We start from the raw sequence: 15,047 nt of genomic DNA on the forward strand, positions 1-15,047 counted from the left end.
CAGAGAGACAAACAACAGATAAATTAGCTCCTATCCGAAACTTTTTTGAAGACTTCAACACCAATTTGCCAAAACACTACAGCATGTCAAACTATTGTACAGTTGATGAAAAATTAGAAGCCTTTAGAGGGCGCTGTGGGTTAAAGGTTTATATGCCAAAAAAACCAAATAGGTACGGTATAAAAATATATGCCTTGACTGATGCTAAATTAGCTTATACCTCAAATTTAGAAATTTATGTTGGTCAGCAACCACAGGGACCCTACCAGCAAACCACAAAACTTTGGATTTAGTAGTATGTTTGTGCAGATCTATCTGGGGTACAAATAGAAATGTTACTTTTGATAATTTTTTACCACTAAGCAGCTAGCTGATACATTATTGGCCAATCATCAGCTAACTTTAATTGGAACTCTTCGAAGAAATAGGCTAGAACTGTCTTTGGAGTTTACGGCACCTGTCAATAGGCCTACTTTTACGTATGTTTAAGTATGTTTGTTTCGTACATTCCAAAACCGAAAGAAAGTTGTGCTCCTAATGTCAACTATGCATTATGAAGATGATACGTTGGATCCACAGACTGGTAAGCCCAACATAATAATTGATTACAATGCAACCAAAGGAGGAGTGGACACTATTGATAAGATGTGTGAAAGCTACAATTGTGCAAGATCGAGTAATCGTTGGCCCATGTTGATTTTTTATGCAATATTGAATATCGCTGGCATAAATTCATTTACAATACACAAGTGTTATTCTGCTCGGACGGCCCAACGCATAACACTTAGAAGATCATTTTTAGAGACAATGGGTATGCAATTGCTTGAACCTCATGCAAGACGTAGAGCAATTGCAACAAACATGCAAAGGATGATAAGTATGCGACTCAGAGAAATGTTTGATATCACGTTGCATGTGCAAAATATTGGAAAACCTCATGGTCGTTGTTTTTACTGTGGATAGAAAAGTCGAAAAATAAAGTACAGTTGTTATTCGTGTAATAAATTTATGTGTCTAGAACATATAAAGGGTATATGTGTGGAATATTCCAAAAAAGATTGACTTTTTTTAATTTTAAAGTTACGTCGTATTATTAGAATTGTTTAAATGTGATTATTATAAGTGGATAAATTCATCTTTAGTTTACAAATAATTAAGACAATATTTTGTTTATAGTAAGATTTTAAGGTTTCTTTTCTCACTTTTTACAATAGCTGCTTGTTTTTTTAAGGAATTATTTTTGTCAAAATAAATGTTCGTAAATATAATTTTTAAATAAAAATGTATTTATTTTAATTAAGACTATATTTATTAAAACCCTTAAAGTAATTAAATAAAAAAAAATAAATTGATAGTACTACGGCATTTATAAATACACGGTCCCAGAGACGGACGTTAGCACTTATGTTTAAATAATTCACGTTAGCACTGAAATGAGGTTGTATCATCAATGATGTTATATAATGTTGATAAAATTTATCACAGTCTGTCATCTTTGTTCAATATAAAACCTATTTCTATATTTAAAATTCAAAAATTACTTTACATTCACAACACTTAATTATTATAAACACATTCATGACATTGTTATTATTAATTTTATTATATCGCCATTAGTTTTTGTAAAAGACAATCCAGTGGTTTTATTATTGGTTTTTCAAAACTCTTCGTGTGTAAATTTAAAAATATTCGTATTGACAAGTGAAAATCCTACACCCCTAATATCAAGCAACTGGCAGTACAGCAAATTATAGGCCTATCATTAGGTGTATCGTAGAAATATAAATTATTTTATATTGATTAATATCATAAAGCAGTGAAATTTTAACCTGTCAGTGTTTCAACACTTAGCTTATTAAATTAACATAAAGAAACAAGCTCATGATTATAAAAACGTTACAATTGATTGTGATTTTATTTTGTATGACCCCAGTATCTGTGTGTACACAAAAATTACTAACTTTTAGAAAAACTTAATTTGTAAAACAAAATTTTTTAAATGTTAATTGATATATTATTGTTTATGTTATTGTTGCATTTATCTAGTAGTAACAAATAGGAGAACATTTCATTTAGATGACCAATATCCGTTCTATGATTCATTGCATTGTTAGTTTGGCAAATGTAGGCCATTTCAAGAAAAAGTCTTTTGGTGATGTTACTTTCCTGTTCTACTACTTTGATGTTATTGTAATCTATCCGATGCCCATTTTTAAATGCATGTTCACCCAATGCACTTCTTTCAGGATGTAGTCTATTATCAGACTTGTGGGATGTAATGCGGTCTTTAAGGCATCTTGATGTTTGGCCATAGTATACTTGTTCACATGATCCGCACGGTATAAATAAACAACATCCGTTAAGGACAAGAGTACGGATTGGTCTTTAAGTTTAGAAAAAACTTTGTTAACTGTTAGTACCGTTTTATATGCATGTTTAATATTATTAATTGATGAAAAAATTCTACTTAGTTTCTGCCCAATGTCCTTAATGTATAGAAGAGATCCATATCTAATTATGGTTTGTTTTGGTAAAGGATCTACAGGTCCAATCCTATCTTATGATAAAGACAGATTTTCCTCGTTTCTTAACCGACTAGTTAAATTTTGTGGAGTGTTAAACAAAATTTTCTTTAGTAGTATACTTGGGTATGAGTTTTCAATGAATAGGTTATAAAGGATTTTTAGATTTTTTGTATGTAAAGCAGTATTGCTGATTTTAAGGACACGATTTTTCATTTCTTTAACTAAATTAAGTTTCATTGAATATTTATGCTATGACCAGTAATTGAAATATCTGCCTGAACTGAGATGTTTTCTATACCAATCAACCAGCAAATGGGTACCTTTTCGTATTAATTTGGTATCTAAAAAAGGTACTGAACCTGTAGTATCTTCACGTTCTAATGTGAATTGAATGTAGGGGTTGTAACTATTGAAATACCAAAGTATATCATTTATCCCTGTGCTTGGTAATGCTAATATTATGTCTATTATGTCATCAACATATTTTTTTATAAAATGAAATTTATAAGGTAGGACAAGGATGATGGTGTCTAGTATGTGGTCCATTACATAACAGGAAATTATTGGTGATATAGGGTTCCCCATAGGTGTACCAAAAGTTTGTTTGTAAAATTTATTGTTAAATGAAAAATAACTATTTTCGAACAGAGAAGTTAACAGTTTGAAAAAGTGTCCTTATCAATGTTACAATGTTGAGCAATAATCTCCCATTTATTACTAATGGTAAGTGTACATAGATCTAGATAAACATTGCTAAATAAGGATACTACATCTAGGCTCGTAATTACCTAGCCTTCTGGTAATTGTATGTTATTAAATAATTGATTCACTTGAAATGAGTCTTTAATATAGTATTCATTCTCACAATTATATGCATTCGTTAAAATATATGTTAAGTAGTTAGCAATATTTTCTGTAGGTGTGCCAATAGAGGCTAAAATGGGTCTAACACATAATGGGGTTTTGTGTACCTTTGGTAGACAATAAAACTTTCTAGATATACCTTTATAGTTAGATAATCTCTTTTTTGTGGCCCCATCTATTTTTTGATTGTCAAACAAACTTCCTCATGATAACGACTTCTTGACCTTATGTCTCACATCAAATTGAACAAATGCTGAGAGCTATAGTCCCCCTACAGTCTAAACCTAGCACTAGGTGATTATCACTTATTCCCAAAATTAAAGGAACACTTGGGTGGCTTACGCTTCATGACCGATGATGCAATCAATGAAGAGGTTATTTGATTCCTCAAAGGATTGGCGATAAAATTCTATAACATCGAGATAGAAAAGTTGGAGAATCGTCAGTAAAAGTGTTGGACAGAACGGCGATTATGTAGAAAATAGGGTAATTTTTAAGTTTTAAAATCATGTATGACACTAAGAACAAAAATAAAGCTGTCTATTTTTAAAATATTTATATATACGACCCATTACATTTGCATTTGAATGAACAGTGGGAACACTAAAACAGAAATTAAGATAATGACCGAGAAGACAATCTTTAACAGTCACGATATAAAATTGGAAATAAAAGTTCGTTTACTACTGTAAACGTCACATAGGAACATCCAACCTTGCACATGTGGCGTGTGCCGACTGTATCCGAAGAGGTGGACAGTGTCGTGATTATGTTGTTTATATAAATAACGGCACCGAATAGCTACCGCTGTGCTACTGACAGCGTGGATAAATATATAAGCAAGGCGCTCGGATCGAATCGGTACGAAAATAAGTATTTGCGCTGGTTCTTCGTAACTGGCGCCTACTATAAAATACTACATATTCTCTTTTTTTATATGGAGTGGGATCATGGACCTTAACTGAAGCATCACTGAAAGCATTTGAAATGTGGTGCTATCGACCCATGTTGAGGATTTCGTGGACAAACGAAGTTGCCAACGAAGAAGTTCTGTACAGAATGAGTAAAGAGTACGAACTAGTCATAACCATAAAACGTCGCAAATTGGAATACCTGGGACATATAATGCGCAATGAATACAGGAAGAAGAATATCCTGGTTTTATAATCTACGAAAATGGTTTAATTTGGCCAAGAACGGACTTTTTAGGGCAGCAGTCAACAAAGAAAAAATAGCTATGTTAGTGTTAGTGTCCAATATCCGTAACAAATAGGCACTATAAGAAGAAGAATATATCGCATTAAGTTCGCCGAAGTCTTGTGATTCCTACTCTCCATTCCTCTCTGTTTTTCCACATGTCATCTTTCAGGCCACTCTCTCGTTATCTATTTATCAGCGTCTTCTATCCAACTTTTTCGTGGTCTTTCTCGATTCCTTCTTGGTTCTATATGCATGGTGAGTTTTTGGTGCGACGTTGATTAATAATTCCATTATGGTACAGAATATCCAAAAAAGTTATTTAGAAAAAATGTAGGCAATGGTATCCTCCAGGCTTAGATAATATGCCAAATTCTACTAGGTGAATTCATACATTTCATGATATTAATGTTTTAATGATATTTTGTATAATTTTGATGCAGTACAGATCGTTATAACTGGAATCAAAGATAACCAATAATGAAATATTACATGATCTCACCACAAATATTTTAACAAATCTGATATTTTACTATATATATTCATATTTGTGACTGGACAATTTTACATTGGTTATACAAAATACACAGAAATCTTAATACTATTTCAGTATCCTTTCTTTGCTTTGCTTTAAGTAGCTAAAGTAGCTCATCTTTATATGTACATATTTTCTATTTTAGGTATACACAATAAAGATGATATTACTTATTACAAATATTATTATATATTTATTACAAATATTTTAAACCAAAGATGCCAAAAGAACAAACATAAAACATAAACAATTTGTTTATCAACAAACAAAATTTTATGCAAACAAAACGTAACACTACCCAAAATGTTGAACATGTTGTCCATTAAGTCGAAACACACAATAACTCTTCCCTGCAACATAGAAATTTTTCCGGGTTTTGAATTGGTGGTGAATAAAATGACCATATAAAAACATTATACATGTTTAAATCTTAATTTAATATCTGGCTATGCAGATGAAATTTAAGTGTTATTGCTTATTATTTTGCCATAAAAAACATCAAGTATATTGAATCGTTTCTATGTTTAAACCATAATTAGCTATTTTGCAATTTCTCATCGGTTAATTTATTAATAAATTATCTCATAAATGCTGTCAATGCTTTCAAAAAATGATACTCACCAATATTTATGATATTCACTATTCTCAGCTGAACATTATTCTTACTATAGAACATTTTTATGCTTTATTTATCCCAAAAATGTTTTTCAAACTATAAATGTCACGTCATTCATAATGGTGAGTATGCTAGTAATGGCTCTATTACAATTTTGATAACTATAAATATATATAGTAAAACCGATCTATTTATCTTATAGTAATGTTTCTCTTAGAAAAAAGAAAGGAAAATCTGGTTCTACACCTTCAAAAGATGCAAAAGAGAAAGAAAGTAAAGATAATGTTCCAGACAGCTTCAAAGTTTATCGCGCTGGCAACCAAACAACCGATGAGGATAACAGCGATAGTGACAACAGTTTATCTACCTGCTACTCTCATAGTTTTTCTGATATAGCTTCCGAAGATGACAGCGATTGTTCTGACAGTACTGCAAATTCTACAACCGAAGGACAAAACATAGAAAAAGAACTGAAGCCTATGCAGTTGGTTTGGGCCAAATGTAGGGGATATCCGTGGTATCCAGCTTTGATTATTAATCCTGAAATACCAAAAGGTAATTTTATTAAAAATGTCGTAGCGTAAAAATACTTTATTCTTTGCTTTACTTTGTGAAAAAACTAGGTGAAGTATACAGATTGTGGTATGTAGGGAAAAGTAACATTTGGAATGTAGTTGCTATAATTGCTGACAGTGAAATAAAAGATAACGTAGTAGAAGTTGTAAGAACAGATGATAGAATAATGTCAGTGAAATTTGTACTTGATAAAGAACTGTGGAGTATTGTGTGTGTGTATGTGTGTGTGTGTGTGTGTGTGTGTGTGTGTGTGTGTGTGTGTGTGTGTGCGTGCGTGTGTGTGCGTGCGTGAATGTGTGTGTCAGTGTATGTGTTTTTTTTAAACTTTGTATGTTCAATTAGGAGACATACTTGTGGTGAAGTGATACCTCTGATGGAGTGATATTCGATCAGAGGAGAAAATGCATTGAAGTATTTTGCAGTGATTTATTAATATTTGCAGGATATATTTACAAAAGCGTTCCCATTCCATCTCCGCCCCAAGAGGTACTGGATTTGGCCAAAAATCACACAGAGCCTGTATATTTGATATTATTTTTTGATGTCAAAAGGACATGGCAATGGCTTCCCGTTGAAAAATTAGAGCTGCTTGGATTGGATTCAGAAAAAGATGAATCGAAGGTGAGTATTTTTAAAAATCATCCATATTAACCTTATATATAATATAATACATATTATAAATACTCCAGTCGTTGACGAAAATGCCACTGAACATCATACGAACAAGCTGAATTTTGCCGAGAATGTCAATTTTAAAACGCCAATTAAGATGTAACCTTTTTTACCCCCGGGCTTAACCCTAAAACCCCCCTCATAGATGGGGGAAAACGGAAAAAAAAAATCGATTTACCAAGAATCTGTACGCAATAGAAAAAAATGTTTTAAATAAAAAATGTAGCGAAGATCACTTGGAACAAAAATGTTTATTAGCATTTTTTATATAGATTAAACCATTCTCTCAAAAACAACGCTTGAAGCGATCAGCAATTTTGAATGTCATTTACGCGCGCGATATCAGTGTTCAATAAAATTTGTATCAGCTCGACGGTAAAAATTCGATACCTTTTGATTCGAGTGTCCTATCGACAAATATTAAAATGCGTTTTAATGGTAAAGAGTGCAGCTTTAGTATACAATTTTTATATTTTGCCGCAAATAAACTCATTTTTTATAAAGGTGTTGAATAAATAAACATGGCGCGATTTTTGCCATTTTTTATGATTGTCATGAGATCAATACAATTCATTCCTGTCCTGTCCTTAACCAGCCACTATGGAGTTTCGATAACTAGAGCCTAATATTCAAAACCTATAGCATGAAATTTTAGTTTTAAGTTTTGGCAACACATGTGAGGCATTTAAAATATGCTTAAAAAACACTGAAATTAAACTTTAACATTACAAACGATCTAAAATATTTAAAACTGCTCTTTTCAACTACACTAGTATGTTTTTCAAAAGTACCCTACTTCTGCTACAAATTATACCCAAAACCGTCTTCTTGGAGGCATTTCCCGTGACGTGCGATCTTTTGGAATGTAAAAGTTTAGATTCTGCAAAAAATTTATTAAAATCCTTTATATATATATATATATATATATATATATATATATATAACAAGCGAGTCTTCTACAGCTGGCGCCGCTACTCGCATCCTAATTTCCAGCGTTTTCTGTCGAAGCAATCTTCAGTTGTTAAATCTCTGGCGGTCATTGCATCGTCGACATCGTCTCTCCAGGATCGTCTTGGTCTACCTCGTTTTCTTCTAGTTGGCGGAGTCCATTCTTCTATTTTTTTTGGCCATCTATTTTCAGGCATTCTCTGAAGGTGTCCATACCAGTTAAGTCTTTCGTTTCCCACCCTATCAAGTCTAGTGAGCTGGCAACATCGTCTCCAGTAGTTCATTTCCATGGCCTTAATTTTTGATTTGATTCTTTGGTTTATTTCCCAGAGTTCGGCGCTGTACAGCCCAATACTTTCTATTATTGTTTTATAGATTCTTCTTTTATTTTCTTTTGTTATTTTTTTATTCCATAATAGTCCGTGTAGCTGTCTGGTGGCTGATCTTGCTTGGCCAATCCTGGAGTGTATTTCTTCGCTACTTCCTGCTTTTGATGTTATTTGGACTCCCAAGTATTTGAAATTGTCTGTTGGTTTTATAGTTCCCATTTCGATTTGTAGGCTTTCTGGTTTTTCTCCTACAACTAAGTACTCAGTTTTTTGTATATTAATTGTGAGGCCCCATTTGGTATACTCATCTTCCAGTTTTCTAAGCATGTAGCCTACATCACTCTCGTCTTCAGCTAGAATGGCTTGGTCGTCAGCGAAGTGTATCGTGTACAATATATCATCTCCGATTGGGATGCCCATATTGCAGCACTTTCTTCTCCACACTGAGAGTGCCTCATTTAGATATATTTTGAAGAGTGTAGGTGCTATGCAGCAGCCTTGCTTTAGGCCCTTACTAATAGGAATTTCTCTAGTTAATCTATTTCCAGTTTTAATGTTTGGCGCCATATTTTTGTAGAGCTGTTGTACTACTAAAATCCTTTATAAAAGGTATATAATTAAAAACCTAATCGGGCTATGTCATAAAGACAGAACGTTTTCGGAATCCATATTCCATCATCAGTGTTCTAAAAAGTATATAACCACTTTAGTTAAAAAGAACGTGAAAGTTAAATTTTGACCAAGATTAATACAAAATGTGGTTAATACTTCCTAGGTATACATGTTTAAAGCCACTAAATATCTGGGTAAAAACCCGTTAAAAGTTGTAGGTTAAAATTAGGTTTACATTATTCGATCTTGTGTATTAAGATGTTAAAGTTACCAGTGGATTTGATAACATGGCAACATACGACTCTACATGAAGTTGCTGGTCCTGAAACAAAGTGTCTACGAGGACTTGATGATATCGTAGACACTTTGTCTCCGAAAACGTTCCGAAAACGTTCTGTCTTTATGACATAGTCCGATTGGGATTTTTAATTATATACCTTTTATAAAGGATTTAATAAATTTTTCGTGATACATGGTATACAGCCAGCTACAGGAATTTAGTTTCCTTGTGGATTTTAAATTCTGCGTTTTTTAGTCATATTTTAAATGCCCCATATTTGTTGCCACAACTCAAAATTAAAATTTCATGTTATAGGTTTTGAAGATTGGTCTCTAAAAATGGAAATTTCACTACAATCGGTCAATGAAACTAATAAATTTTATTGATCTCACGAGAATCGTAAAAAATGGCAAAAATCACGCAACTCTATTTATTGAACGAATTTATAGAAACTATATAACTTCTGCAGTTTATTACGTCTGTTCCATGCCTTAAATTAAATCTATTAAGATGTGATCAATCTGACTCGTTGTTCTTAGATCAAGAGAGGTCCAGGTTCCTTGTATATGTTCTTGTGTTCAAAATAGGTGCTAGCGACTGTCATATTTAGTGCTGCTGCAAAGTTTATCAGTCGTAATCCATTATCGCTACTGATGTTATGTAGGCTATCCTTTCCTATTGTGGGCATGAAAACTCGCTCTCGTCCTATTCTTGGATTCATATCACCTAATACAATTTTAATGTCATTTCTGGGATATCTTCTGTAGGCTTGCTCTAGGTCCACTCGTATGTTATGTTTGGCTAAAAGATTCGTCAGTTGTTCGGATAAACCTTTTGTATATGGAAGAGTTGTATACGTAGTCTTGATACTGTTGATTTTATTGTTATTGATATTGTAAAATTTATTTAGTCTTAAATTGAAAATAGTTTCGATTATATGTTCGGGATATGCATTATTTAGGAGTGCATTTTTTGCTTTTTTTATTGCAGTTGGTCTGTATTCTGAATCTGTTAGTTTTATATATCTATCCGCAAGACTTAATTACAGACTTCTTATGGGAGAATGGATGATGAGATTTATAGTTGAGATATCGTGAAGACCATGTTTCTTTTGTAAACCACATAGTTTTAACTGTTAACATTATCTAAAATTTCGTTCATTTTATTTGTTGAGATAGTACAGATACAGTCCTCGATATAGCGGTAGAAGAATGGTACATTAAAATCTAATTGACTTATGACAGATTCTTCTAAATCTTCCAGAACTAGTTGAGCAATGACACCAAAAATACTTGTACTTATTACACATCCATCCATTTGTTGGTATATTTCCTCCTTATTAAAAAGTATGTTGAGTTTAATCTTAACTGATAACATATGATTGGAATTCTTGCAATGGGACGTCAGTGTACGTTTTTGTGTGATTCCACTTCTTTTTAATGTCAGTGGCAAGTTTTATTGAGATGTTAGTGTATAGTGAAATGACATCTAAAGATATTATTTTATAGTTATTTAATATTACTTATTGAACCTTAAACCCTAATTATATATATATATATATATATATATATATATATATATATATATATATATATATATATATATATATATATATATAATTTCATATTTCTTAGTGTGAAACCTGATATTAGAATTTAATAATCAATTGTTAACAGATACGAATATAATTTGTAACATTTACGAATTTCGGAAGCCATTTTTTTGATGGTTTTTATTATCTTTAAAAATTCTTCTGGATGTAGACACAATCACGTTTCAGTTAGGTCTCACTAAATACTGAAGTATAGATAGCACGTTTTCATAGTGAAAATAATTTTAGAAAATAGAGTTGACAAACTTGGTTTGAAAGGCAGTCTTTGATTGGACTTAGTAGTGTTTTTATATCATTAGACTGGTAAAGTACAAAAAAAAAAACGTTTATATTAAATATTTTTTAGGTTAACGAATCTAAGAAACCAACCGACAGGAAAGCTGTAAAGAAGGCATATGAAAATGCTCTCAACTACCAAGCGCAGATTGCTGACCACGAAGCTACTGGTGAAGCTACTTAAAGTTTATAATTTAATGTGTACTGTATCTAGAATACTTAATAAAAATAGGTTTTACGACTTTTTTTAGTGGTTTCTGTATCAAGACATAAGACATAAATTAAGAGGAGGATTTTTAATTTTAATGTAAGGGAGCTTCTTTTTGTCATTGAGGAATACAATTTTAATACGTTTTTTTTTTTCTTCTTTAACTTAGCTCTCTTGTTCTTAGTAAGGGTAATCTTAATATGTGTCATTGCATATATCTTCATCGTTATTTATTTCCTTCTGTTGTTTAATTTTAAAGAGTTCTTTAAACCTGTGGTAAACCTGGAGCTAGTTGTCTGTTGAAAGCGGAAGTTTCTTTGAGATTGTGGTCTCTTAAACCCTATTTGGCATGTGGATACGCTCATAGGTGTTGGCTAATATGATTTAGATGAAGCTGATTTATGTAAATTGGATTGATTAGCGCTAGAATTTTATGCACATGGAAGTAATTTGTTGATTTTGTTGGAATGTCCCGCTTGGGTTATTTGTAATGACTATTATTACAAAGGCATTTTATTTGGCACGGGGAATGGCTGTGACCTAAGCAAATCAGGTTGTCATCGTGTATGAGCGGTTGTATGTGTTAAATTGTGTCTCTGGGTCTGTGAACGTTTGTGATGTTTTGTTAGATGATAAAGAGTAATTCTGAGATTTTTGGAGATGTCTAATATTATTTTCTTCCTGAATATATTGGATAGCAAGAGCGAGATTCGGTAGTCTCATGGATCGGTTTGTTGATCTTAGGGGTTCTTTTAGACCTGCCAAAAACGTGCTTAAAGCTTTTTGTTGGAAAAGTTCGTTTTTACTTCTCTTTACCTCCTCATGTGCAATTCAATGTGATTTAAAAGTATTGATGAAGATTTTTGTTTGGGGCTTTTCGAAGATTCACTAAATCTCTAGTAAATCAATTTTCATAACATTGGTCTGCAAAGTTTTGGAAAAGGATCACTTTTATTAACTGCTAGTCTTTACAGCCGTATACAGAAATAATTTTTCTGGCTCTTCCTTTAATATTGTTCATGACTCCTCGAGTAAGCATATGATTCTGAAAATTTCCGGGATTTGTGTGATCCCAGAAACTGTTTAAAGTATTAAAATAACATCAATAAAATTGTGAAGTTCGTTTTGATCGGCATCGTACTCTGGTACGATATAAAGGTCTTTATTATAATCAAAAATGGGTGCCATATTAGACATATTTGTGTTGGATGCTGGTGTGATAATTAAAAAAGGTATATTGTTTTAGAATAAGTGATTTCCTTTCAACAATTTTTAAATCTAACATTGAATCTAGTGAAAATATCAAAAAAGATTTAAATAATCAGAATAAAAAATATCAGAAAATATTTAATCGACAATAATCATATTCTTAAGTCCATAAATTCTTTTGAAATATGTATATAATTTTAAATATGTATGTTAAAATAATGACATGCGAAAAATAAAAAATATGAATGACAATACCCAATAACTTGATTTATAATAACGATTTATAACTATAATTTAAAAAACAGTGCGTGGAACTTTATGGAGTGCCGAAGGAAATGAATACTTCTTATAGCGCGTTATTACTACATGTGGGTTAATGAAATTTTATGCCTGCATTTAAGTTCTTTAAAATATAAAAGTTTTTCTTAAAAAAAACTGAATAGACGTGAACATAGCCAAGGTTTTAGTGACGTCGATTCAAAGGAGTGTATTATATAACTATATTTTCTCACCTTTTTAACCTTCCTTGGACTTATACAAATATTTAAAAAAAAAAGTTATAAAAAAATAAAATGACGTTTGTTAAACGCCATTTTTTTATAATACGGTCATAAAGCTGTTCAACTGTACGGTCAACCCTTGTTTCCTCGTCATAAGAAATATAGGTACGTTTTAACACAATCTTTATGAGCATTTGACATTTCATGCTCACTAAAAATTTATAATATTTTGGTTCGTCAAAAAGTATGTAACAATCCGATAATTATATTAGAAATGTCAATACCGATGCTTCCAAGTCCAAGGATGGTGTGGGGTGTGCTTTTTATATTCCCTCCAAAAATATTAATTATTCCTACAAACTGGATAACAAATTTTCTATATTTAGTGCTGAAGCTATTGCAATCTACGAAGCCTTGACATTTATATCACAGTCTGCAATTGATTCTGCAATAATTATATCATACCCCCTGTCTGTTTTAAATTCCTTGGTTTTGCCAAAAATATAAGAATGAAACAGATCACTTTATTCAACAATTACATGATCTTAATATACAGGCCCCGTTTAATATCCTTAGTCTCTTAGCTAATGGAAATGAGAAAATTTATAATGCATTAGTAAAATTTCTGTTAAGTACCAAAATAGTCTTGTATTGTCAACTATCAAAAAAAATATATGTACCTATATGCAAAATTGTCGTGAGCAACTTGGACACTCCATAGCAAATCAGCTGTCGGATTGAGTAGATAGCCGCTCAAGAGTTTGCTGTGAAACTCTGAGAACCTCATCATCTTATTTGTATGTAAATATAGATAAAAAGGAGGTAATGCAAAAAAAGTATTTTGAATGAAAAATTTAATGACCGTAAAGTCCATAAAATATCAATAACGAAGAGCTGAATAATATGCTTTAAAATAAGATAAAATAAAATTAAAATAAGATAAAATAAAATTAAAATAAGATACAAGTTATATATAGGGTGTTTCAAAAAGGTATGTCATAAATTAAATCACGCATTACAGGGACAAAAATAAATTGATTGAATCCAACTTACCTTAGTACAAAAGTGTACACAAAAAAAGTTACAGCCCTTTGAAGTTACAAAATAAAAATTGTTTTTTGCATTATCTCCTAAACTACTTGACATTTTGTAATAAAAATGGACACGTTACTTTCTTGTTCTGAAAGCATTTTTCATACAAAAGAAACAACAAAATCTAAGCGCACAGAAAAACTTTAAGGGGGTGTGCAGCCCTAAATCCCCCCAAACTTTTGAGTACGTTGAAATCATGAAATGAATTTTGTGGCATCATTAGTGTAACAAATTATTTTTAAAACGGTTTTGCCTCTTATCACTTTTTAGAAAAACTAGTTTTTTCCTAGTTCGCCATAAAATTACAATTACTTTCTACGGATACAATAATTACAAACAGTTCCATTAATAATAGTCAATAATTTGAAGCTATTATTTATTGTGTGAATAAGACTAATATTAAACATTTTGATATCACAATGGCCTACACATTTCAGGAAATGGTAAATATGCATTTAACTTTGGGTAAGTTGGATCAGATTATATTATGATTTCAATAAACTATCGGGGAATATCGTAGGTGAATAGCCGCAAGGCGTTATGCAGTAAAATACCCCAATCGAAATACACCCGACAGACGATTATTTCTGACCATTGATCGTCGTTTACAGAAAACGGATACATTCCAACCGCAAGTTGCTGGCACTAGTGGTCGTCCAATAATGGATGCAACTGATAAAGACATTTTAGGAATCATTGAAGAAGTCCCTGGAACAAGTCAATGGTAATAGTTGTTCAACTAAATGTTCCTAATGTAAGGGTTTGGTGGCGTTTGAAGGATCAGCTGCTTAAACCCTATCACTTAACAACGGTTCAAGAGTTATTGGTTAAAGATTATCCTAAAAGGATTGGATTTTGCGATTGGTTGTTAATGGAAAACACTCGAAATGTTAATTTTATTAGAAATATTTTGTTTACCAACGAGGCTACCTTCAGTAGAAATGGAATAACAAACCATCATAACGAGCACATTTGGGCCGACGAAAATCCTTACGC

At 31.9% G+C, this 15,047-nt stretch overlaps 1 protein-coding gene across 2 annotated transcripts in view; it reads left to right on the forward strand.

Moving 5' to 3' along the window:
- The window catches only part of Br140 (bromodomain-containing protein 140), a 76,373-nt gene extending 65,085 nt beyond the window's left edge, over positions 1-11,288 (forward strand). Inside the window, exons 12-14 of one of the 2 annotated variants that reach the window (XM_072523149.1) lie at positions 5,940-6,292; positions 6,756-6,934; positions 11,113-11,288. In XM_072523149.1, the coding sequence (XP_072379250.1) occupies positions 5,940-6,292; positions 6,756-6,934; positions 11,113-11,226 (646 nt within the window). In that variant the 3' untranslated portion in view covers positions 11,227-11,288. The remainder of the gene's footprint in view (positions 1-5,939; positions 6,293-6,755; positions 6,935-11,112) is intronic. The other variant, XM_072523150.1, reaches the window with a different exon arrangement.
- The last annotated feature ends 3,759 nt before the right edge of the window (positions 11,289-15,047 follow it).

This window comes from Diabrotica undecimpunctata, chromosome 2 (genome assembly GCF_040954645.1).
Source record: "Diabrotica undecimpunctata isolate CICGRU chromosome 2, icDiaUnde3, whole genome shotgun sequence".
NCBI lineage: Eukaryota > Metazoa > Arthropoda > Insecta > Coleoptera > Chrysomelidae > Diabrotica > Diabrotica undecimpunctata.